This window comes from Poecile atricapillus, chromosome Z (assembly GCF_030490865.1).
Source record: "Poecile atricapillus isolate bPoeAtr1 chromosome Z, bPoeAtr1.hap1, whole genome shotgun sequence".
Classification (NCBI taxonomy): domain Eukaryota; kingdom Metazoa; phylum Chordata; class Aves; order Passeriformes; family Paridae; genus Poecile; species Poecile atricapillus.
Genome location: NC_081289.1, coordinates 62,643,912 through 62,671,741, shown reverse-complemented (window position 1 = coordinate 62,671,741; position 27,830 = coordinate 62,643,912). Strand labels below are relative to the sequence as shown.

Here is a 27,830-nt window from a genome sequence, read left to right as displayed (position 1 = left end):
CTTATAGACCCTACCAAGATAAGAAAAATATGGTTTGCTTTGACTCAAAACTGCGTGCTGTTGGTGTTCTTGTTGTATTGTTATTATTGTTTCAATAATGGCAAAAGATTTTGCTGTAGGTTAAACAAACCATGAAACTTGACATGAAAAATGAGACAGTATCTCTGTCCCAAGCTGGTAATTTCCATTTTCCAGGTCTATACCACATGAAGCACTTCCTTCCTGAGCTCTGGTAATAAAAGCCTAGGAAATGGCTACATTGAAGATTTTCATTGTTATCTATCAGTAACACAGTTAGGGGCCTCTCTAGATTCAGATGTGTGATTTTAACCCAAGCACTGCAGCATCCAGTAGGCTATGAAGTCATTCTTATGCTCTGTATGGATAATACTTGAGGTCCATGAAAAGTGGAACAAATGGGAGAGTCTCAAGCACACTCAAGCAAGTTTCAATACAGTGAAATGAGAACTATAGCAGGAGTAGAAAAATATTGGCTTATTCAGGTAAATTGGCTTAGTCAGACATACCTACTCATTAAACTTCTTGGGGAAAGTGCTGAAAATGTTTTGTAAGTGCTGAAATCCTTCCTGTAGGTCATATTAAAATAATTACTTTTTCTTGAAAGTATCTCCGTGAGTGAAAAGTGTTTTATAAACACGGTCTCAGTTTCTGAATAGTTTCAGAGAATGAATGCTTCCTTTGGCACTAAATATTTGGGAAAATGGGAATTTTTGCCACCTGGGAAATGAGTTCAGCATTTCCACTCTCCTAAACATGAGCCACAAAACCCACTATTTAATATTTAATATTTTCTCTGATATCTCTGGACATAAATACCTGAAACATATTTAAGATCTTACAGCAAGTAGCAATTTTTTTTTAATATGAAATGGCAACATTAGCTTACCACTCAACCCAGTTGTGCTGTTATCACACAGTACAAAGCTGGACTGGTTGGTTGGGTTTCTTGACTACCTGTGTTTAAGAAAACAGTTGGACACCTGTGCACCAGCTAAGCAGCAGCCACCCATTAGAACATGTAAGCTGCAGTAAGTTGTGTTAGTGCTAAGCAACTCCACGGATGGACACATCAGCCACATTCACCTCTTATAAAGAGGGACCAGCTTTGTCCTGAGCTGGGAATTACCATGGAAAAGCAGCAGCAATCAAAAAACCTGACTTGAGGAATATCATATTTATGTAGAGGAGGCATGAATTTAATAGGTTTGGAGCTGGCTTGGTAGTATAAAGCCGACACAAACAAAGAACCCAAAATAAATCAAAACAAACCACCACCTTAACTCCTTAACCTTTCCTGTAAGATTCACCAGACCTCCTTATTCTTTTTGACAGCACTTGGGAACACATAAATGGATTTTCTCCACATACGAGAGATGTTCTTGTCCCCTGATCACCTCCACAGCCCTCTGCTGGACCCAATCCAATAGATTTTTGCATGTAAATTAATCTGTAAATTACAGGAATGATATAGAGCTTTCTGTGGGAAACTTATTCCACTGAAAGCCTTCTTACCTTCTACTCAGTTATCTAATACTGGTTGTGCAGAACCTTAAATCAGAGGGAAAACTATTAACATGTTAAGGCAAATAGACTGACCATCTACTGACAAATTTTGCAACTTGAAAGCCCTGAGGTCCCACTCAGACACAGAGCCTGTGTGAAATGATGAAGTGGACACTTGCGGGACTCTACTCAAAGCAAAACTCAGTCCTTGCCTGGGGTATTCATGTAATTTCGGAGCACAAGAATGAGTATTCACATTCTTTCAATGTGCAGTCATTAACAGCCTGAGCCCTTGGTCCACTCAGGTTTTTTAGTTTGTAGAAGTTCCCCAAATTATTTTAAAAGTGACTAAAAGCAAGTGTCTTAGACTTCCCTAACACATTCATACAAGAAGTTTTAGAGTTTTTTTAAAAGTACTGAATAACATTTGGTGACATATAGCCACTCTCAGGCCTATTTAAGAAAGCACTGCTGTTGTACAGGCAGGAAGATATAATGACTTGTACCTGTTGTACACATAGAAGTTTTGATGCACTGGGACCAGAGTGCTTAGCATCTTATCTAACAAGCCCTACATGACTGGTCACACTACAAATCCAATCCTCCTAAATCCTTAGTCGGGCCCAGACCCCTTTCACTGCTGTCATACAGAATTTTTACAGAGTTTCTGATTAATTTCAGAAGCAGTTTCTTAATTATGCCTCCAAAACAAACAACACAAGTACTTAAACATTTTCTCAACTTTTTCAAACATTTTTGCTCCATCCTATGGCACAATATGGACTCATTTATTTAACAAAATATATTTTCATTACAGAAACACAGAACAGATAGGGTTGGCAGGAAGCCCTGGAGATCATCTAGCCCAACACTCCTGCTGAAGCAGGGGCACCTGAAGCAGGTTGCACAGGATTGTGTTCAGGTTGGTTTTGAATGTCTCCAGAGAAGGAGACTCCACAACCTCTCTGGGAAGCCAGTTCCAGTGCTCTGTCACTCTCACAGTAAAGAAGTTTTTCCTTATATTCAGAAGGAGACTTCCTGTGTTTCAGTTTGTGCCCCTTGTCTCTGAAGATATTTATATGCATTTATAAGATCCCCACTCAATCATGTCTTCCCCAGGGTGACCAATCCTTGCTCCCTCAGACTATCACAAAACCACAGATTCCATTTGGTTCCTCACAGGAGAGGTGCTCCAGTCTCCTCATCATGTATACAGCCCTTTGCTGGTCCCACTCCAGGAGCTCCATGTCCCTCCTGTCTTGAGGATCACAGGACTGGACACAGCACTGCAGATTTGACTCCCAGGGCTGAGCAGAGGGGCAGGATCACTCCCTGACCTGCTGGCACTGCCAGGACCCCCAGGTCTTTCTCCTCAGAGCTGCTCTCCAGCAGGTCACCCCAGCCCATCCTGGAGCCCAGGATTGTTCCTGTCCAGGTGCAGGACACTGTCCTTGCTTTTGCTGAACTTGGCTGGGTTCCTTTCTGCCCAGCTCCCCAGCCTGTCTGGGTTTCACAGAATAGCATGTCGTGGTTTTAAACCAGTAATTAACAATAAGGGGAAAAAAGGAATTATTTATTTCTTGCTGTGAGATATGGATTAAAATAAGAGCAAACCAGGCATAAAACTTAAGAGGAATAAAGAAGAGTTTATTGACAAACTACAAGAATAAGAACACCAGAATAAACTTTTAGAAAAACCTTTTCATTTCTCACTGCTCACTATTCTTTTGTTTACATGACAACAGAGACAAAAACTGTATAATTTTGATGGTTTAAACAGTTCTAATTCTTTCCATAGTTTTTTCCTCAGTTTCTGTAGAGAAACAGAAGTTCCTTTCTGTTAATTTATGAAGTTTGTCACAAGAAAACTATTTTTGTTATAGTTTCTCGTTTCTCTGATATCAGCTGCTCAGAGCTACTGTTATTAAAGCCCACCCTTCCCATTCTACATCACTGAAAATGTGTTATGGGTCATGAGTTTGAAGATAGCATTTTTAAGGATAAGTTAGTCAAAGGCAAAAAAAAGTATTCTTCATCTGCTTCTGTGAGCTTCACTAAGAAACAGTTTTTCTCATTGCCTCTCAAGGCTTCAAATTTCTCAGCACTTCACTATACCACAATTACTTCACTTATTACTTAAATTTACACTTTGAACACCTTATTCCTCTCCATACTCTATTATGAATTAAAGGGGTTTTTCTCAAGACTTCATTGTCCATTTCCATAGTTTTAACAGAAAGATATTTCAGCTTAATTAAAGCATCTCCTTAATTCTCTACCTTTCTTGAAGTCTCTTTTCTTTCTTGCCACTAGTAGTTTATAAAGTCTCTTTTCATGTTGATCACTTTCTTTTTCTCTCTCTGGATGAAAAGATTAATCCGCAAGTCTCATCTGGATAAGAAAGAGTTAAAATCTTGCCCAAGCTTTTTGTAGATGGTTCGGTGATCTCTGCTGAACAGGAGCTAGAGCCGTCTGCGCTGGAAAGTTCTTCATAGCTGCTTTCAGAGAGCGTGGTCTCTGTCTTTGCTTGCTGCAGGCTCAGAGTTTCTTTCCTCTTTCACTCAGCAGTTTTCTAGTGAATGTAGTTACAGCAAAACCTCCAGCTGAACCAGAGATCGGGCCGAGCCCGGCCCAGCCCGACCTAGCTCGGGGCAAGCCTCATCTCCCGGCCGGGAGACGAGAGACGCGGCGGGCCCGGCTCGGCCCCGGCCCGGCCCCTGCCCGGCCACATGGCTTGGGCAGGGAACCGGAGGCCAGCCGGAGCTCCGCCACGCTTTACAGTCAGGAAAACAAAGGAGCACCATAGACTTCTGGGTGTACACTTTAAGGTGGGGTTCACGAGTTGATTCTACTTTTCAATGGCTAAAACTGCTGTCAATTCTCAGCAATGACCGATAATTGGTCAAGAGAAAAGACTCCCAGGAGACCCCAGCAACTTTAACTTTCTTAAAGGTAAAGGAACTTTATGACAAGCAGCACCTTCTGGTGTGCCAGGACACTCCTTACTGTTTTTGATCATCAGGAAACATGCTCTCCCCTTCACCCAGGGTCTGATGAGTAAGTTGAATAATACTGGGGCCAGTGCTAACCCCTGAGGACACCACTGCTATAGATCTCCAGCCAAACCCTGCACTGATGCTCTACTGTTCAGTCAGTTCTCAATGTGCCTCACTGCCCACTCAGCCAACCTGCACACCCCGAGATCACCCACCAGGATCTTGTGAGAGACAGTGTCAAAAGCCTTTGTGAAGTCAAGGCAGAGAACATCCACTGCTCTCCCTCCTCCCCAGCCTGTCATTCCATCACAGAAGGCTATCCAACTGGCCAAGCGTGACTTCCCCTTGGTGAATCCACAACATAAGCAAAGGGATTGAGGGCACCCTCAGCAGCTTTGCAGATGACACCAAGCTGAGGGTGCAGTGGCAATCCAGAGGGACTTGGACAAGCTCAAGCAGTGGCCCATGGGAGTCTCATGAGGTGTAACCAGACCAAGTGCTGGTGCTGCCCCTGTGTTGGGCACATCCCTGTGTGTGATGGATCCAGGTGGGGATGAGCAGAGGGAGCAGCCCTGGCAGAAGGACCTGGGAGTGCTGTGGGTGAGAGCAGGACATGCCCCAACTCAGAATGCCCCTATGCTGGGCAGCACCCAGAGCCCCAGGGTGGCAGGGGAGGGGGATTCTGCCCCTCTGCCCTGCTCTGCTGAGCACCTCCTGCAGGGCTGCATCCAGCCCTGGGCCCAGCACAGGAAGGACAGGGAGCTGCTGCAGCCAGGCCAGAGCAGGGACACCAAGGCAATCAGAGGGATGGAGCAGCTCTGCTGGGAGGAAAGGCTGAGGGAACAATTGGGATTGTGCAGCCTGGGAAAGGGAAGGGTGGACCTCACAGTGGCCTTTCAGTAGCTGAAGTGAGCCTACAGGAAAGCCAGAGAGGGGCTTTTTGCAAGTACATGCAGTGACGGGACAAGGGAAAATGGCTTTAAGCTAAAGGAGGGTATATTTAGATTTGAAATTACAAAGAAATTCTTCCCAGTGAGAGTGGGGAGGCCCTGGCAAAGATTGTCCAGAGAAGCTGTGTCTGGCCCATCCCTGGAAGTGTTCCAGGTCAGGTTGTGTGGGACTCGGAGCAACCTGGGATAGTGGAAGGTGTCCCTGCCCATAGCAGGTGGTGGAACTGGATGATCTTTAAGGTCCCTTCCCTTCCAACCTAAACCATTCTGATTTTATGATTCTTTTCCTCCACATTCTCATCTAAAATGAGCTGCTCTATCACCTTTCTGGGGATGGTGAGGCTGACCGACCTGTAGTTTCCTGGGTCTTCCTTCTTGCCCTTTTTGAAGATTCGAATGAATTGTTTCTAATAATTTCTTTCCATATCTTATAAGGCCTCTTAATCATAAATTTTGCTTTAATTCCAAACATTGCAAATTCTCCAATCATTCTTGTAAAAGTATGTCCAGTGACTTTTTAATGAGTAATTGTTGTTATTATTGTTTTGATGTTACCTACAGTCATCAAAAAAGTCATATTAAAACATGCTGCCATCAACTCCTCCATGTTCCTTCCTGCTCCTCTTTTATGCAAGACTACCTCTTATGCTCTAATCTAACTCCAGTAAGGAACAGGGAATATTTTGAGATGCTTGAAAAAGAACTGAAGTCTGCAGAAAGTAATGAAAGCAGTAAAAATAAGCATCTACCTTGGTCTTGTAGTTTGATCCATACTTTCAAGTTTGCACACTGCACACTGAAGTCAAAAGAATAATGTAAAGATGTAGAAATTAATGGAGAGTACTAGACAGCAAAGGCAGGGCACTATGGAAATCTGAGACCCTAAAAATCTACTTAACAAGAAATTCTCTACCAACCTTGAAGCGAGAATTCATTCCTATGGGAAAAGAGTTAGGTCCTATTTTCTAATACAGTCAGCAACTATGTAGCAGATATTCTTCATGATGGCTGTTTCTTGACTGTCTAAATCATATTGTTTATCATAAATCAACACTGCCAAGAACTGACTGCATTCTAAGCATAGCTCTACAATGACTCTCTTTGAAATCAGGGATCAGACGACTTCCTTGTCTGATGTCTCTTTGTAATCCATATGAACTCAATGTTTCAAGGATCTATGTCATTTCTAGGGCAGAAAAAGGCACCATTCCATTATGGATGGTTTGAATGCCATACACACCTGACGCACCCATTATAGGCTGGAATCCTGCACTCTCAGGTGAACACACATTCTCCCTTGGTTTAAGTAAGCACTAAACACAATGCAGCTCCCAAAGCTTTGATAAATTCAATGTATTTTATAGTTTTTCCCTTAAGGTATACATCAATATAGGCCACACTGGCTCAGAAATTTTGCTATTATGAGACAGTTAAAATCAGTTAACAGAAGACACAAAACTAACATAAATCAGGTGAAGCAGTATCTCTGAGCTTGTTGAACCAAGACACCAACTACAGCCATATCACATTAAGAGCATCCATATGGAATTTAACTTATAGATACTAGCTTCACACTCTAAGCTGCTTATTCTTTACTTTCCTGAGTGTTCCATGTAGAGAAATCTTTGCTGTGATTTATTACCTCCTCCAGGGAGGGAGTAAGTATTTGAAAAAAGAAAAGAAAAAGGCTCAGATAACAAGAAGACTTGCAGAAAAAAGAGACTGAGATTGATGCTGCTGTCACACAGCTCTCAGTTTCCTAATTTATTATGACAGTCTGAGAATCTAACTTCATAGCTGACAGCCACCAAGATTTATTGTAAACTTTTGATTATTTCCCCATACCTAACAAAAAACTTTGGCCTATCCTGATTTATACTCACTTGTTTCAGTACTTCTCAGATCACATTGTGTTAAGAAAGCAAACAGATGGCAAATTAACATGTAAAGGAAGTTATATCCTATTTGAACTCCAAAGACTAATGTGGGGTGACCCACATTAGGGTACTTTTAAGGGGGGAAACTTTATACAGACATAGAAAAAGCAAGATAAGGAAAGCAGAGTGTTGAGATCCCAGCTTCAGAGAGGGCTGGATACCAAAGACCTTTCCATTAATCACAAAGAGACTTCCAGAATTTTACTGGATGTTGGAAGATCATCAGAACCAAGATATTACAATCCCATCTTGAAAGAGAGGTTTAATTGAGTCTTCTAACTGCCTGCTACCACTCGACATCATGAACTTTCACAAGATGCAGGCAGCCAAGTAACAAAAGTAAACACACGCATACACAAGTTGCATGTAAACATCCAACAGAGAATTGTCTCTAGAACATTTCCATCCTAGATATCCATATTTTCTCAGCACCAAGTCATCATTCAGCACAAACTACAGAATAGCAATACATGTTCTAAAATCTGATTCATGCTACTATACCACAAAGACTGGATACTTTAAACTGCTGTGATGAATCACAGCTTTTCTTACTAATCTAATGTACAGACCAAACAAGACTGGTAAAATATCTGAAAACAGGAATATGGTAAAAATCAGTTGGCTGAAGAAATATATTAGAAAACAAATTTATTTTGTCTCTTAGGCTTGCATCTGAAAACCAAAGAACTTCAAAAAATGCTTTCAAGCTTTTCATTCTGCAAGAACACATCTGTCACTACAAGGCAGTACAATTTGTAGCATGAATTTGTGTGAATGTGCTCACTGCAATTTGTTTTGGGAAGGTTCAGGAGCTAAATACCAGAAGCTCCCCTCATCCCAAGCGTTTTATTACACCCCAAGGACCCGATCATTGCCTGTCATCTTTTGATGACAAGGGCAGAGCTCACAAGGGTTTAAAAGACACAGATAAATGTGTTGTCAGACCTTGCATTTCAACAGTTCTCATCTTGTCTATAAATATATATTTTATACCTTCCCATTCCCATCTTGTGGCCTGGACCCCTCACAATTAGAAAAGATTCTTGCTACTCAGCTACTGAGACCTGATTTGGGGTCTGGCCTGCTTCTCTTAAGGCATAAACCACCTGCCAAGTCCTAAAATCCTGTTCAACTAAAAGCCTGGAAATGAGTAAGAACTTCAAGATTTAGGTTATTAACTTTCTCAAGAAAAATACCATAATTTTACATTTGTTTTCATAAAAAAATAAAAGAGTGATAGAATGAAGGCTGTTGGATGTATTCAATCTTCCTCCATCTTCCAGGGAGCTTGGAATTACTAACCAGGAAAATCTGGAAGAGAGTTTATGACTGATGATGTTATTAGAAGACCTGTTAATATGCTAGGGAAGGACAACACTTAACCGTCAGCTCACATAATAGTCTTCTGGATCTAGGAAAGAAGGGCAAGGAAAACAGGAAGATGGCCAAGGAAATGAACCATTTTCCAGCTCCTCTTTCAAATATTTGCTTTTATGAAACTAAAAACAACTTCTCAGAAGCTGTTTAGTTTTATATTAAAAATGTTCATATTAAAAAAAAAAAATCTATTTAAACTGTTGGGAAACATTAAGAAAAATGAACATCAGGAATACCAGCATTTGCTTGGAGTTTAAGCAAGCAACAATTGTGCACAGCTGTCAGGAGAAGAAAAATACAGCTAAATTAAAAGGAAGACACTGGTCTCTTTAATCATACTAGTGATTATGCAATCCTGAGTTATGTGACATTTCTGGACTAGACACATCTGTCAGCTTTAGGAATAATTTCTCACACACTTGCAACTCTCCTCCCACTTCATGTTGATATTCAGATGAGGCCACAATCCCAAGCCCCAGTGAGTACATTTGAACAGCAGGGTAGGAGCAGGTGGATTTTAATTTCTAATGGGTTTGGGTTTATTTTGAAAAAAAAAACCCAAAAAAACCCAAAACATAGAACACTGGAACATCTACTGAAAAATGACTGAATGATATGATGTGATATACATACATTTAAAAGTTGGACTCAATGATCTAAAGGTTAAACTCTATGATCTTGGAGGGCTTTTCCAACCCAAATGATTCTGTGATGCTATGTATATACTAATGTTAGTTTTTTCATCTGAGTCAGATTGCAGATTACTACCACCCAGCCAGGAATTAAGCCCGCATGCCAGGGTTAAACCTCTTCTCGCTAAAAACAGGCCAAGAGATTTTAAAGACCACTTCCAGATACTTGGATTTAGGTCTAAACCTTAGACCTTAGAAAAAATGAAATTCTGTGACTTCAAACATGAACTTTTATACTGATTTGAGATCCCAAGGTCTATTTTATAACAGGCTTCTCAAGGCCTCATCAGTTCCTGGTTTGTCTCAGAAATTTCTCCTTTGGCTGCAGGCTCCCAAATGCCCAACTGGAATTGCTGCTTTGCTCCACCTACCAGAGCTGGCAAATCAATAGCACTCCTGGAACAGGTTCAGATGCTCTGGGGAAAGTGCCACCTCTCCTCTCCCACAGGGGTTACCATGTAACTTAGCCACTTTGTCAAGAGATGCAAAGTACCATCTGAGAACAGACAAATAAAAAGCTAATTTAGATTATTTGGGCTGAAAAATCAGGCCTTCTACCACAAGCACACCTCCAAGGTTGTGAACACAGCCAGGACTTTACTATTCAATTCACAGCTGACACTGTGTTGTGTCTGCCACACTTGTGTCTGCTCAGCTCCTGCAGAAAGCTCCATGGAACCTATCATGCACACTAGGAATTTCATTTCTGTCTTGATTTCTGACCAGAATTTCCCTCTGCTTCCCAGGATTCTTCTCAATCAGACAAAGAATTAGCTGCTGAAGAACCATAAACTACATTGAATCATCAAAACCTACTTTTACAGTTATCTTCAGGAGGTCTGACATACAAAATAATCAATTGAGATATCATATTACAGATGTCCAAACTTCATAATCACTATTTTTCTGTAAGACAAACCAAACCCACACAGCCTATTTGAAATAAAAGCAGAGATGCAGAAGGGTAAGGATTCTATTCCCACCTTGATCAAGATACCTTGTGTGAAGACTCAGAAGTAACTTCATCTGTTTGCCCTAGTTACTGATCTATAGAACAAAGAAAATTGTATTTCCTTTCCTTACAGAACTTTCTGAGGAAAAATTTATTCCTATTTACAATGTATTAAGGCATGTTCCTACAGCAATTAATACCACAGAAAAAAAACACAAATAAATTAAGTAAGTCTTTAAATCCAGTATTTTTTTTTTCTCCATGCTGCTTTGCATCTTTTTTTATACTTTCTAAGCAGAGTTTGCAACCATCTAGTATGCTTACTAGAAAGCAGAGGACTTCATAGAACCTATCCTCATCTTTAGAAAAAGGAAGAGTTAAGATGTGTGCAGCCTGGCAGCAAGAATTGCTTCTGCAAAAAGCAATGCTTATTCCCTATTTAAAAAGTGACTATCACAAGTTAAACCTAAGGGGAAAGAAAATATGAAAAAACCCTCCAGCCAACACACAAAAAGGAGAGATGAACAAAGGTCAAAGATATTTGTATTTATATCAGAAGAGATAAGCATCATAAAATGCCCCAGATTTCTATTTCAGGTACAAGAAGGGAAACCATATTTCAAACCTACTGTGTGAGACCAAATACTAGTCTTGCATCCACTGAGCAGAATTTGGACTAATTATTGAGAAAAAATGACTTCTGTTTCAGAGGAGTGAAAAGAAGTTGGGAGGGAGGGAGGGAGGGAGGGAGGAAGGGAGGAAGGGAGGAAGGGAGGAAGGGAGGAAGGGAGGAAGGGAGGAAGGGAGGAAGGAAGGAAGGAAGGAAGGAAGGAAGGAAGGAAGGAAGGAAGGAAGGAAGGAAGGAAGGAAGGAAGGAAGGAAGGAAGGAAGGAAGGAAGGAAGGAAGGAAGGAAGGAAGGAAGGAAGGAAGGAAGGAAGGAAGGAAGGAAGGAAGGAAGGAAGGAAGGAAGGAAGGAAGGAAGGAAGGAAGGAAGGAAGGAAGGAAGGAAGGAAGGAAGGACTTAAGTTGTCCACAGCATCTGCTGTAATTGAATACTCCAAGTTTGCTATTTATAAAGAAGATTTTTACCATCTTGCTGTACTGATGTTCTAGAAAGATATTCAGTGAAGGATTGTAAACCCTGTCAAGAAGAGATGGCTTAAGATTTTGCAGAGACCTCAGTCTACCCTTCTATGTAGAAATCCTGGTGTCAAACAAGACATGCAGAAATTCTGGTGAAATCTTTTTCATTACAAGAATTCATTTAAAGGTGAAAAACATTGTAACTAATCTTCTGAAGTATTCTTTGTCTCCATAAAATCCATGAAAAATAAGTGGTTTCCCAAAAAACAAGAACAGATGGAAACCAGTGGGCTCACCAAAACTTTATCTCCTTTCAATGCCTAATTTCATCATAATGAAAAAGAAAATCTTTGGAATAAGCAAGCCAATTTCCAAAATGTTACAGAAATCCTAATTTATATTTGTAAATATAGGGTTTGTTTTTGATTTGAAACCTCACTGAAACCTCTTACTGCATATACATATTTCTGGTAGCATAAGAGAAGGGAAATACAGCTGGTCAAGAAGGGAAGGGATTAGAATTTTCTTCCTTTTCAAAAACTGATACTCTGCTCATGGTAACAACTAGGCTATCACAACAGTCAGTATAACTGATAATGCCAGCAACTAGATGGGGTGCAAATAATGGCAGAAAAATGCCATCCAAAAAAAAAAAAAAGTTCTCTCTTTTTCAGCAATGGTATCCGAAATCTGAGTCAGCACACAATAAGCAGCCATAGCAAGACTGACATGGTCACTGTCACAATTAAAATCTCCAGTCTAAAACCTTAGAACCAGACATGCTGGCCCTCAATAAACTCATTCAAATTTCAAAGAAGGAGGGAAAGAATGAAGAGGGAATGTGCCCTGATTCCCTTTTATAGTGCCTGCAAGTAAAACCAGATATTTTACTAATAAGTGCTAAAGACCATTCTTTAGTTGCAGACACAACATCCCCAGTCCATGGTTGTAAAATTAGAAAGACAATTGTGACGTCTTTTACTGTCCTAAGGTTGTACACTGGGAGAAAGGGAGCTCTTTGCTATTATTCTCACTGTAGTCACCTGCTTGTATTGTTGTTGGCCTTTTTTTTTTTTTAATTAAAAAAAAACCCACCAAAAAATCAAGTGGCTGAATAGAAATTAATGAAAGTATATTTAGAAATGTAACTGTCTCTGTAGATTTAGTCTCCTCATTTCATGACCAGAGAAAAGTAACACAGATAGCAGGTCCCAGAAAATCCCACAGCTCTCCTCAATGGCTCGTCCTTGATCTGGCCATCCCTTTTGCTGCTCATTGTTCAAAAGGGTTTTTTCCCTACTATAATGGGAATTGTTTGGACAAAGTTGAAACTAGCAAGCTGTTTTAAACAACACATATGCACAGTTATTTGAATTCCAGATACTTGAACTATTTGATTATGCTTGTGTCCTTTTTCAGTAAGAATTTATGAATATTAGAATAAATAGAGTTTTTATTCATTTTTTAATTAATGTGTTCTTTGTATAAGAAATATTTTAAAGACACATTTCAAAAATATACAAAGAAATACCTCTTGCACCATTAATCATTTGACCACCTCAGGCTGAGGCAAATAAATCTATTTTAGTTTGTTCTATAACAAATGAAATTTGGAAGTTTGAGTCAAACCCCCATCAATGGTCAAGATATATAATCCATCTGAACAAATATTACTCTGTTTGAAAATAAGTGCAGTACAAAATACATCTACTGAAACGCTAATCAATCAAATCCTAGTTCTTTGATAGCTTCAGTTAGTGCAGACTGATGATACTGGACTTCAAAATTTTCGGTTCACTGCCTCATTTCTTGAATTTCATTCAATTACCTCAGCTTTTACTCAGGTGGAGTTGCTGCTGACACAGAAAAAACATCCCTTTTACACACTGTTTTATAAAACATCACCTTGAAATTAACTTAGGAGTGTACCAAAAAACGGTCATTGCATTTATATTGGGAATAGTACGAAAGAGCCTCTAAGTACCAGAATTTAACAAAAAATGACCAGCAAGTAAGCAGCTATGGGAAACTGCAAAAAGCACCAGGTAACTGGTGCGAAGAAATTTCATAACAAAAACATATACTTATGTAGCTTCTAGGACAAACCCAACCTATTTAAACCAGAGCAATGGCACTGAATCAAAAATACAGATCCCAAAATCCTCAGATAGCTGAAGCAATGAAGATCCTGCACTGGGCTTTGCACAGCCAGTGGACAATGTCCCTCCAGTTATTAGTGAAAGTATTCCTTCCTTGCTTACTTGTACTTTTAACATTCTGTAATTTATGTTCATACACCGTATCCTAGAACTGTATTGCCTGAAAAGGGAAAAAAGGGGAGGGCAAGCTCTAAAGATACAACTGGGATTACAAAAATTGCATGGCAGAAGAACCAGACAAAATATATCTCAGTATATTTAATATATTTAAGAGATTACATTTTTTTAAGAAGAAGCCCAAGCATCCAGCACAGGCTTTGGGGGTCATGGTTTTGCTCAGCAATATTAAACACGGGTATACTGAGTTGAGCATGTTGAGATTAAGAGTGAAAGCTGTAAGGGTTTGACCTAAACCACACTGGGGCCAACACACAGGTTTGAAAGTATTCATGTGACCTGGATCAAGTCTTTACAGAAGACATGGCAGATTAAAAAATGCAGAAAACAGATCAGGCCTTCTTGCCACAGCCATGAAATGAAAGTTTCTTGCCAGCATTCACTACTTACCAAGACAGTTGTGGCCATCATGGGCTAACATGAATCCATCATAGCACGTACACCTGTAGTTGCCTGGAATGTTGATACATTCGTGGACACAACCCCCATTGTAGAAGTCATTTTCACATTCATCGATATCTAAAACACGAGGAGGAAAAAGAAGCTTTTGTAAAAAGAGAATTCTGACAATACAAAATGATGTCTCCAACTGAGCATGTTTTTTGATATTTGCATGTTCCTAATCTTTCTTTTAGGCTCATATTGCCTACTTCAACCAACACATGCTCTGGGACTGAATATAACAGGGTCATATTTGTCTGAAAAGCAGCAAGCCAATGTATAGAACATTCCTTCACAAAATAATTAAAGTATTATCACAGTAAACAATGTTATCAAAAATTAAAAAAAAAAAGGAACACTTGATTTTGGTACACTTTATATTTAAAATGTAGTTTTCATTTTCTGGCTTCAAAATAACAAGCAGAGAATGAGTGAAACCTTTGACTTGTAAAAACTATGTGATGCATACTATGAACATGGCATGAGACATTTTATTACAAATAAACTATAATTTTCTGTATTAATCCACATACAACAAGAACAACAAAGAGTCCAGTATTTTATTCTCAGAAGATATGATAGAGTTGTTTGGGGTTTTTTCACACTGGCCTGTATGTGAAAGAGGATCATAGAAGATGAGAGATGGATTCTGCTTCAATTACAAACAATCCTGTCATATCTTCCCTTCCTCATACAAAAAAATCACTTCTTCACTCATTCTAGAAAATTCAAGCTTTCCTCATTTTACAAATTGTATTTTGGCTTATACATGGAACATTAGTATCACAGTCACTCTTGTGAATAATTCAGTGGTGCACATTAACCAACTAAACATACATAAATAATTCAAGATAGCCTCATGGTTTGATAAGTATAAGATCTAAATTTGTGGCATGCTACACCAAAACCCACAGCTACTCACCCTAAGTTAGGCAGCACATGATAAACAGATAAACTTATCCTTTTAGAAAACCACCTGTTAGTATATCAGAGCTACCCCAGCATTACATTTCAAATGTGTCTTCCCTTGCAGAAGTGATTGACGTATTTTTGAATTAGGTTCATGCTCACACAGATTTTCTCCTTTTTCTCCCCCCTTTTAAAAGTACTGTATGACAAGCTTTTGGTACCTGGTATCATATCCAGATGCAATCGAAGAGGGCAAGGTGGTTTGGGGAAAAACAGACTCCCCTGAAGAGCCAACTCAGACTCAGCCACTCAGTGCTTCCAGCACCTCTAGCTCTTGGGTTGAGGATGGCTGGGTTTGTCCCTCCTCACAAAATCTGTGAGAGCAGGGACAGGCTTCTCCTACTTTGTGTTGTAGGTCCTCCCCCTCATGTTGGCCTCTCCCAAAAATCTACCTTAAATCTTCCAAGTCTCCATCCACCTGCCACCAACAGCTCTAAGGTCTCCCTTCTACAATCTCCTCAGATGCTTGAAAAGGAAATTACAGACTTGGCTTTATCTGCAAAACCAACTGGCTATTTCATTAACTCACCATTTGGCACCACAGAAATACCAGAAATAGGATGCTGGAGAAAGGCTCTTTCAAACAAAAATACAACCTGCCACTTAAAGGCAAATTTCCTAGTCTTTAAAGCACTAGTCTTTTTCAGAAGGTTCTCATTCTTTACTAACAATTTCCATCCATGATTTGTGCAAGTGCCCACTCAGCACAGCCTGTGGTTGTGCTCTACCTTCCAAGTCCAGTATGACAGCAAAAAGAAACATCTCCGATTTTTCTTGAAAACAAGAACCAGAAAGTCAAGTGCTCATTCCAAACAACCTGCAACGCAATCTCTGAGAAGCTGCTCTTATTAGGCCATAGCTCCGTCTGCCTGGGTGCATATTCCCAAAATGTTACAGTCTGGTTTCTACTCAGCAGAAATTTGCGGCTTCCATAACCATTCATGAATATTTCCAGAAACTTTGTGTCGTTCTCTACAGGCTAGAAGGACAAAAACAGAGACCTACAGTAATGCCATATTTTAACAGGCCAATACAATACTCACAAAGCATCTAACATGATTTTGATGTCACGCATGTCAGGTGTTCCCCTCCAAACACTCAGAAAAAATGGCATCTTTATTTCAAGGTTTGTTTTTAACTTTTATCCAGCAATGAGTCTTTTCAGAAGAGGGAATTCAGAATAAGCTGTTATCACCTCTTATGTTCCTCAGCATCAGACTGCCAAAGGTTGAGCATTTAATTCCCTTTTTATTCAAACAATGAAACAAATAGGACTATTTGTTTAAGTAAGCAGTGATAGAGCCATCAAAAGGGACAAAAAAAAATTCAAAGAAATGTGAAGCCTTTTGAATGACTGCCCCTTATATAATATGTAGTTCTAAAAAGCTGTGCTGTGATTAGCAGCACAAAGTGATAATGCCATAAAAATACTCAAGTTAGAGAAAGGGTAATGAAACAGATAAAGAAACCACAAAAATAGCTAAGAAACAGATTATTTGCATCTTGTTCTCTCAGAATTTCAAGTCACAACTAATATTGCAAAAGGATTAGAGAATTATTTCTCCCTTTTGTACCCCAACAGCTATACAAAACTAGAAGTAGAACCAAATATTCTAACTCCTTTTCAGAGCCATGTTGTGGGATTTTTGGTGTTTCTTCCTTCCAAAACCCACATTACTATTTAAGAATTTCACCTGGCAGGCTGATTGGAATTTCTATCTCCAGTATGGCTAGCAAAAAAAAAAAAAAGGGTCTGAGACTGGTGAACTCACATTTCCAAAAAAACCCGAAGCAAAAACACACCAAAAAACCAGAAATGAAACAAAAAAACCTAGCCCCTCTCTTGGCCCAAAAAAATCCAATCAAAAATCCCCAAACAAACAAGAAAACCTCATAAAACCATGCAAAAAGCCTACAAAGTCCAAATGTTGAACATTTTTGAGGCTCCAACTGCCAAGAGAAATGCAAACAATGTGACAACCACTCCATCTTCTCTTATACCTGGAGGAAGACATTGTTTAAAGAATGACTCAGTGTGGAACAGCTATAATTTATGGACAGAATGCTACATCTGACATACCAGAATACAGCTTCCTTAGTAATGCTCCATATAGAGCACAAGTAATAGGAGTACATTCAATCACATAAAACATGAAGGCTTGCTCTTTCTTTTGTCTATTGTAAACCTCAAAATTTGCAGGGGCCATCTGTGTTAATTTCCTTTTGGTTAGGTCATATCCTATTATTGTTTTTTTCCTAACATTGATAGAATTGGGTGTTAATCAAAATTTCAGTTCTAAACACTTCTGAGAAATTAAGCTTTCCCTGTTAATTTTGTAGCTTCAACTATCCTTAACATTTTTAGCATTTGTTCACTTCATATTCCTTCATCATGAAGGAATTACCATAAAAACAAAAACCAAAACCAAGAGAAAAAAATAAATGTACATATCCAACCATGAAACTGTGATGGATGTAGGTGCATCTGCTGATGAATTTGCAAGGTTTCTCAATGGGAAACCTGACCTTTTATCTACACTGGCAAAATATTAATAAAGTTTTCAATTCCTTAAATTCCGGCTGCTCAGATGGGGAACTCTCGGGTTGTTTAGTGAAGAAATCACCTAAAAGAGATTTGCGGTGCTTCTAGTCCAAGAGGAATTAATTTCATGTGGTACTACAATGGCAGGAATCATGGGAATCTCAGACAAGAATTAAATGCACTAGAATGATTAAGAAGGTGTAGAGACATTTTTAGCCACAACCTGCCAAGAACCGATTTGAACTTAGTGTATTCAAAAGAGACAGCAACTCCCAATCCCAGAGATGCATGTAAGGACATCCTCAAATGCTGGCAAAATAATTTTGATCGTCTCTTTCTGGAACTGGTTCAGAAAATCTCAAAAATTCACTGCTTGTTTCAAAAGTTTTAAATTAAAAAATTATCAGGAAAAAAGAGGTAAAAGAAACTTGATTACTTGGGTGTACTAGTAACTGTACTGGTCCAGCTATTTACCAAAGTAAAAGAGGCTTGGAAACTCCATCCTAATTCTTTCTGGAAAGCAGAGGTGGACCTTTCTGTTCCTATCTGGAAATAACACATCCCTAGGGAACACAGCTGTGCTTTGCTACTGCCCTCCTCAAGAAGCAGATGTGTTACTTAAAGAACACCTATTCTTTGAGACTGCAGTTATTACACAATGCAAGCATCCAAGAATTTTTTTTAAAACCCTAGACAAGTATCTGAGAAAATCTGAGGATGTGTTACCATGAGGACATGCTGTAATTTACAGTCCTTGAATTTCAGTTACAGGATAAGAATTTGACTTTTCTTTTTAAGTGACCTGATTCTTCTTAGCCTGATGGGACCTGTATTTCCCTTACACATAATGGGGTTGATTCTTCTTTCATTATTAGAGGTGAAACTGACCATCCCTCAGGATTTGTTTAATTTGTCTGTTCTGCCACAAAGACGGAACTCTCAAAAGCCTCACAATGCCACCCTGCAGAGAAGCAGCTCTTCCAGAAGCACATGCAACTATGAAATGTTCAAAATAAAAAAGAATCAAACTCTTCTGCTTCCCATATCACAGTATTTCAGCTTTCTCTTTCAGCAGAGAATAGAATGCATGCAATAACTAATGTCCACAAGACATATCAAACTGTTAAATAGCGAGGAAGTTGAAAAATGGCTGGTTCCCATTTTGTCTAAACATTTTTAGCAGTGTCATGAAATTTACTGTGTGCTAATCATATTTTCCAAGCACTAACCAGCTGTCCTAGAAGGTGGCACAGAATTTATGGCAAGAAAGCAAAAAGCCTACCTCCAGAAACTCTGGAGGTACTCTACTCTACGCTTCATTGCATCACTTGCAATTAATTAAGTTCCCAACTGTCCAAAAATAGTTTCAACACAGGCAACAAAGTTTGTCAGCACAGCTACAGATCATCATGGGCACAGCTACTGAAATCAAAGCAAATGCTTGCATGGATTTTGATGAATTTTGGATGAGCGTCACAGCTAAACTGTCACAAGAAGCCTTATGGCCATTAACATGCAAAAGAAAGAATGACTGAGGCCTGGAAGTCAACAAGCCAAATTCAGTGTTTAGTGTTGAATTCCACAGATTTCTATAGAAAAAGGGAAAGTGCGCATTGACACAATTTTTATCTTGGCATCTGTCAAGGCCACAGATCCCAACACTCACAATGCAACAGAAGATGTTCAAAACAGGCATGGGATTGAATAAAATCCATGTCCATTTTAAAGTATTTCTTGACTAGCAATATAAGGGCAAGATCTGGAGCTAATTTAGTGAAAAAAAATTCAATTGACTTTGAAAGGAGTAATTTATGTGCTTGGACATTTTAAAAGAAATAGCCAAAGAAAGCTGTCTGCCCACATCAACTTCTAATTTAGAGAACCACAAACAAAAGTGATTGTGCAGGTATAACATGCAGATGTGGAACATCTCATAAAGAAGCTGAAATCCATTAAATAGCTAGAAAAAGAAATATTAAAAACTTTGTAAGTACATCTTGATGGATGAAGCCATGTATTTCTTCAGCATCTAAAGAAAAAAAAAATTATATTCATCTTCCTTTTATCTAACTGCTTTAAACAAAATACTGGCAAAAAGGTACTATGGAGACAGTCAATAACATTGTCCTTACAAATGTGACAGGAAAGAAACTGTTTTACCTTCTTGCTTCAAAAGGGGTTGCTGCTAGCCTCTACAGAGGGAAAAGCATACCAGATGCAAAATTCTCTTTTATCAGTTGCCTTCTGCTAAAAAATGCCATCCTATAGTTCTGCAACAGCAGCATCTTGCTTGCTTATCCACAATTAATATACAGCAAAGAACACTGCAAGACACTGGAGCCCGTATTTCCATGTGGCAATATTTTTCACTTTCATGGCTTCTCTACTAAGAGCTTGCAAAGAATGTTATTGATTCTTTATTGAGTTTTGGTCACTCTTCCTCCTTTGGCTACTGCGCTATCCTCATATCCACAGAAAAATCCAGGAAAAAAGTCTCACCCCTAGATTCTAAATCCTACGCACTAAGAACAGATTTACAGCGCAGAAATATCTTCCTCATTGCATAGCTTCACGCAAGCTTGATCTCAGATGCTCGTGAAAGAAAGTAACCTTGTAAAATCCAAAGATAAAATAGCCTGAGATGAAATCCCAATCCTAAAAAAGCCACAAGGCTTTTTTGCGACTGGCTTAGTGAAGCCAGGAAGACATATTTTCTGGGATTCACAGTAGAGAGATATGTGAAACAGGATCAGTACTCAAATTTTTTGTTCCTATTTCCAATTCAGAACAAACAGCAGATAGCACTGACTGCTACTTTAAAGGAAACAGGGGGAAATGAAGTTACATTCAGACTCACAAGAATTACAAATAAGTTCAAGTCCTGGATCACAATCAGATCAGCATCTTACTCTTTTTCATAACTGGGTTTGAGACTGCAAAAGCCATGAAAATAAGTAAAAATTATATGGGAATATTTATAAATTTATAAATTTATATATGTTCTTTGTCAGAGTCCACGTTTTATATACTTTCAGCAGATATACATCACACTCTGAACAACCTGAACCTAAGGCATTTTCATTTCCCATATGAAATTACACTTTCCTTAAGAAGGGAACCAGTTCCAGATCTAAAGGCCAGGATAAAAGCCCAAACATAGGTTAAAGGCCATTCTGGTAAAGAGCAGGTGACTCTTGTCAGTTCAGCTCTCTGGGAAACACTCAACCTAAGCAGCAATACTAAACATGTTAGATTCTTACAAAGAGTTTAGCATCAGCACATTTCCACACATTTGAAGTCTGCTCTACTCTTAAAATTCACAGAATGTAACCCATGTATGAAGAACTGGGTGGGAAAACGTTATCAATTATAAATTTCACTCCATCTGACCTGACGAAATACCATTTCCATCTGTGTTTTGTGGTATCAGGATTCAGCATCTACTCCAAGTCCAAATTTTATGAAGAACATATTGATATGCCAGGACTCATTCAATATATCTACTCAAAAAAACCCCTTCACCTTCAGAGATGTCCATTTTTAAAATATCTTTCCATGAAAAGCTTGTAAAATTACTTTTACTATAAAACAAATTATTTGTTATATCTGGTCCTTCCTGCAATACTTTCTTTTTTTGACTCATAAATGTTAACATCTTTAGATGCTGTGACCTTATAAATGTTACAATCTAATGAATCAGAGGAACAAAGAGTGCAGTTTTTACAGCTTTCAAGTTGCCATGATGTTTTCAAGACGCTTATGCCAAAGAACACTGTAAAATTTGATAGCCATTAGGACTTCTCTAAGAGGCAAGGTCAAGGGTGGGTAGGCTGGGAACAGGGTAAATTCAAAAAGAGCAGGCGGATGTTTCTCGGTGGAGAAGGAAAAAGAACAGGTACGATACGTTGTTTAACCTGAGGTTTTTTCAGTGTAAATCCCTCAAGAGCCTTTCCACTATGGGTACTGCCTCTCCCATGTTTTTCCCATTAGTGCATCCACAAAGAAAAAGAATAATTCAATTTTACAACTTCCTTCAAAAATGTCACAAGCCCTTATTTCCCAGTACTAAACCATCAATAAAATGAAAAGGTCATGCCAGCTTAGTGGACATGATTTGGATACAGTCTGTGGTATTGTTGTGCTGTTTTTCTGGAAGCCATTTCATCCAGTTTCCAGAAAAGATCAAGTACTCTGCAACAGTTTTGTTTCCTCTCCTTCTGTGATGGCTGAACACAAAGTTCATCATACTTTATATCGTGCTAAATTATTGTCTGAAAGTAGTGGGGGGAAATGGAATACAAACCAAACTGTAAAGGTATGCCCAGCTGGTTCAAGAACACAAACATTTTAAAAGTGTGAACAGTTTCATATTTAGAACTATCTTGCTTAAAAGCATTTAGGATACATCTGAAAGACAGATGAGACATCATCACATTTATCACTGCCTGTAGATATGACTTTTTTTATTTTCTGTAATTTTAAATTTAGTATTATTTAAATATTGTTTCATAATTTTTTCCCTAACCACAATTATTAACTTATCCTTTTAAAGAAAGCACAGAGGTAACCATTAATGATCCCTATTTTGCCCTGTGTCTGTAATTTTTTTTCCTATTATTATACTTTGTACAGTAAGCATGGATCAAATTTTCAAGTCGCACAGAGTACAGATGGCCTTATAGGAATCACCCTCACAGCCTGGGGAAAAACAGCTTTCAGACACACAAGTCTTTCTCTAAGGAGTTGATGAAGTAATTGAACTGAGTTTATCAGCTGTAGCAAATGCAGGTATGTTTAGGTGTGTTGCTCCTTTCCAAGTTTTAGTTAATTATCTTCAAATATTGTGCATCATATAAAGAGAATAAGTCACATTGAAAGACACAAGTGACTAGACAGTAACAAGTGCCCAGTACTGTAGGCTGACTTCAGCTGACACAGCTCACACATTGGTAAATGAAACAAGGCAACAGATGATGAAAATCCAAAATTTCTGCAGTAGCTGAATTGTTATATCTCACATTTTTGGTGAAAAACCATCCCATTCTTCATTCATCAATAAGAAATATGGTGTCCGGAGACTCCCTTCCTTACGTTTTTCTTAAATTCACCTTCCTCCATTTCCTGTCACTGTTCTCTTTCCTGTGCTTTTCCCTCCTTATTTAAACTTAGTTTGAAGAGTTGAAAGAACATTTTTAGTGGCTGGACATTGATATGCCAATCGAAGTGACAACAGACACAAGAACCTACCCCTTTGATTCCTCCTGTGAGGATGCCTGATGCTCAAGACAGGTATTCTAGCTTCAGTCCTTGCCACTGCAAAGTTATCACTGAAGTACAGTGAAGTAAGAAATATGCAAAAATATAGAAATAAAAAAGGTAACATACAAAGTGAAAGCTGAGATTCTGCACACATTTGATGTCACTTGCCAGACACCTAAATATTCTATGTGCTGTCATACATAACGCTCCAGCAGCAGGAACAGGGAGGAGATCAAGAAGTCATATGGAACACTCTTCACTTAGGACCTTACAGAGTTTCTGACTGTTTGTCAAGTCTTCCTACTGCATTAACATTGGAGTTTTACAGAGCTTTTTACCTACAGTACCTTTTGGATGCCTGAAACCTTTGGAGAGCTAGAATCCTTTATGGGGAAAGAAATAATTAAGCAGAGTTCTTTCCCTAGGGGACATTTTATGTTCTATTAATGTATCCGAGTATTAGCCCTGTGTGACATTTGCCATCTCGACTAGCACAATGAAAACTTATTTGGGACCATTCCAGTTTCATTTGCAGTAAATAGATTTATTTTTTTTTCTAGATAAACCCAAAATTATTGTAATCCTGCATTCAGCATCTTGAACTCTTGATTAGAGTTTGGAACAGCTTGACATTTGTCTTAATTAATATTTAAACAGATTGGCTGCAAGTTCTTTGAAGCTCAAGTGAGATACCCAAATAAAGATGGATACCTGCAGAGCACGTAACAGTTGTAGAGTCTGTCTTTATTTAGTAGCTGCCATGCCCGACAAGCTCAAGCAGAGAGGCTTCCTGTTCACAAGCTGTTATGAATGTGAAACATGACATTTGACGGCATTTTTCCCACCACTTCTAAATCACAGCCATTTCCAGCTGGCTCTTAATATAATGGGAAATGTTTGATTCTTCATCGAATTTTCAAAGTACTTGGTGATATAATGGGAGAGTACTTCTATGTCTTTACTGACACTGCTGGTGTGCATGCATCCTAATGATAATTGTTTCAGTAAGTCATGGCAGAAGGTTGTCCTAGATCTTTAAATTTGAATATGCTCCTATAAATTTTGAGAAGAATGTTTCAAGTAGTGAAATTAGCTCATTGATACAGATATAATTCACTGACTTTTTTTCCAGACTCTGTAGGCATCACATTCTCAGATTGTTTATCTCCAGCCTTACTTTGCATTTTATTTCTAAATGTCTGTCCACTGACAAAGGGAAAAAATACCAGCCTTCTATTCTGAAGTAAATTTCTTTATTACTTATCAGTGAACGAATATTAACTTCTTTTATGTGGCACTTCATGCAGAGGAGCAGAACATTGCTTCTTGCCCATTTCAGAATGAGTCAGTGGCAGATGCACTGCCAAATAGAAGATTTCTTAATATCATAGAGGACATGATTCCTTAGTCCCTGGCAGACTGACATTTCTTCAGTTTCAGGCTGAAAAAGCCAAGACCACAAAACAGTATGAGAGGCTACAGAGAAGTGGTTTTCAGCCTCCCTGGATATGAGGAACTAGTATGTCTTCCAGCAGAAGTGGAAACATTTGTATAGCAAATTTACATCTTCAGACAGCAGGCTTACGTTCTCAAACTATATTTTGCCACCTGAACTTTAGCGGTAGTCCTTGGGTAATTGCAGACTCCTGGCTGAAAACTACTCTGCTGTGCTAGTTAACCACTTGGGGAATATAATGTAATTTATATCATGCAAGATTTATAAAATACAGGGCTTCCTATCATCCTGTATCACTTGGTCAAACTTCCTACTCCGTATGAGACACATACTAGATATTAATTCTGCTAGCCTAAAAAACCTGGCAGGAGAGTCCCACACAAGCAGTGAGCAGAGCAGCTTTGCATTACACTACTGTTGGGCCCTGCAATGAGGGAATCACCTGTTCAGGGCTGCCTTTCATTTCAACATTTACTGAAGCTGTGTGGCTACTTCTAAACATGATCCACAGGGAAACCATGAACTTTTATGCCCTGACAGACCCAATACTTATGAAGCCCCAGAAACCAACTCTGCCTCCTATTTTTCCACCTGTTCCCTGAATACAGACAAATTAGTACCATTCCCCAACAACATCCTTGATGAACTGAAGGCCTCTCAGCATTTTGGTTTGCAGACAACAGCAAAGAGCAACCTACAAGGAATGCCACTCTTAGTCCTTCACAGGGATAAAGGCTGTAAGTCCTCACCCATTAAACTGCAGCTGATTGGGGATAACTTGGTTCATTAAAACACAGATCCTTCTTTGGTTCAGAATCATTAAAATTGGTTTTGCTGTAAATAGTTTTTCTACCAACAGAAGCTTTTATCCAGTCTAGGAGGGTGTACATGATGGTAAAACAGTTGTAACACACATGAAATGCACTGAAAAATGAGAATATTATTCATTCATTAAAACTCAATGAAAGAGAATTCCCTCGCACTCATGGTAATTAAGACTCCAGAGTACCTCTAACAAGAGTAATCTATTAATACCAATATGTTGCCTGATTTGCAATAGTAGTAATTTCATATTACATTTCTTTTTATCCAGGAGATAGTACTGAGGATTTCTTACCTTCCTTTTCTTTTCTATGATGTTAAGAAAATTTTTCTTAGAAAATACTTCATTGCTCCAGCCTAGATACAGATACATGATTTGTATTTAGTTTATGTTTTCAAGAGAGTGGTGTTAATTTTGCTCATGAGTCCCTTGCAGAGCTGTGGGTATTTTTAGGAAACAAACAATAAAATTAGTTGAGATGACCCTACATGAATCCGTTTACATAGCTCATTTATGAGCTTGATCTGTTCACTTCAAAAAGATCTCAGAAAACTAAACTGGATAGAAATCATCAAATATTTACAATACCTTTTTTTAATCTGAGATAGTCTTGCAAAAAAAGCTTAAACTCATATTTATCTACCACCCATCAGCTCTGTGCACCACCTAGAAGGTACAAAAATTACTAGGCTACAAATTTTACTACTATGCAAGGGTTTAGGATGATCAAGTCATATTTTGTCCCTGTAATGAAAATATAAGCTTGTTACAGATTTGTGTTTCAGCATCTCACTTTCTTTAAGTTCAAACATACTAAACCAGTGATAACAATGATGATACCCTAAATGTGAGCACACATAAGCACTATCTGAAACAGTTCACAGCTCTAAAAGCTGTCTCCATCAGGACTGTACAATCATGAAATGCAGAGCTATTTTCAAGATGCCAAAACAGTTGGCAATTTTGCTGCACAACTCAGAATTCTGGCACAGCCTCTCTCAGCTTCTTAACAACAATTCTGTCGCCACAGCGTGTAAAGTACCTGTCATAGAGTTTTGCTTGGATGTACAGACTGAATGTTTTCCTTTTTTTTTTTTTTTTAAAGCATGGACCTGGCCAGTATCAACAAGAAGCTCTAGATGTTGTAGTTAATGAATGCAAAAGGGTTTTATTTTCAAACAAATACCAAATTGATGTAATTTTTTATTCCTGAAACAGAAAACCCAATCCTACTGATACATGCTGACAGTCCTAAAATTTTATCAACAAAAAGAGGCCATCAGTTATCCTGTAGGCTCTCCTCAGTCTTTGAAAAGGCCATGCAGAAATTAGTCTTGTGAACCAGAGCCCTATTTATCACCAGAGACAAATAAAAGAGAAAAATCTAATAAACAGTAGTAAAGAGCCTTTGGTTTTTGACCTGTGCATGTGCAGCCATTGTCCAACAGGGACATAAATGTACAGATAGTGAATAGTAGCAGGCAACCCACTGGCTCTTCCATCAACATTACCCTTTCCAGACTATCTGGACTCTTTGGCAACTAGAGAGTAAGCAATACCAGGAACAGGACTTAATGAAGTTACACACTCATCTTTGCTGGATAAGAGGTAAGTGAGGGTTAGATGAGGCCAAGACAAGCTGTACAAACACCAGTTTCGTAGTGAGGAAAGTCCATGAAAAGGCAAAGAATGAAATTAAACATTAAAATCTGAAAAATACCACTGTTGACTCGTGACATCAAAATATTTTCATTTATAATCTGTGCTCACATCTGATGTTTGGATAAGAAAGGGAGATAGGGAAAACATGCAATTTCAGCTTTGCCATGAAATCAGACAATTTGGCTCCAGTGTTCAAATATCCTATACTAGAAAGCACACACATCTTCCATTAACACTATTAAATGAAAAAAGGATGAAACAGCAGATACAGAAATAATAATATGGGCATTTGCTGTAAATTGAAGAGTGCTCATATTCATAGCCTGGAAATCTTCCTTTGGGAATTATAAGCAATTATATTTGTTCGTTATGTTGGGGAGAATGTTAGGTAGAGAGAACCAGAGAATGCCTACAACTTCTGTGTAGTATTCAAATAATAATCTGCTTTTGACAGAATACACCAAAGAAAGCCAAGATGAACAGCTCTACTGACCTCCTCTCCAACAGCAGAGGGGTGAAAGTGGCTAAGGTTATATAAGCCATTGTTTAGTCCTGTAGACCTATCTCCAGTGCTCTGTAGATGATTTCTAATGAGATGCTTTTCACAACGTTATTTTATTATGCAGAGAGAGACAAAACAAAGCAATATCTTGCCTGAAGACTTGGGTAACAGCCCAATAAACCATTTGGGTTCGCTTTCTTTTTTTTGTAGGTTTTTTTTTGGGGGGGGGTTTGTTTGTTTAATTGGACAGTACATCCAACATAAAACATGAGATGTGAGATGTCACTTCTTGAAATGCTCTTCATGAATTCCACATGCTTCTTCCTTT

The 27,830-nt window shown here is 38.7% G+C and overlaps 1 protein-coding gene across 1 annotated transcript in view; it reads right to left on the bottom strand.

The window, feature by feature from the left end:
* LOC131573640 (signal peptide, CUB and EGF-like domain-containing protein 1) overlaps nucleotides 1-27,830 on the bottom strand; it is a 199,350-nt gene that overhangs the window by 145,681 nt on the left and 25,839 nt on the right. Inside the window, exon 3 of the mRNA XM_058827792.1 lies at nucleotides 14,239-14,367. Within this exon, the coding sequence (XP_058683775.1) occupies nucleotides 14,239-14,367 (129 nt within the window). The remainder of the gene's footprint in view (nucleotides 1-14,238; nucleotides 14,368-27,830) is intronic.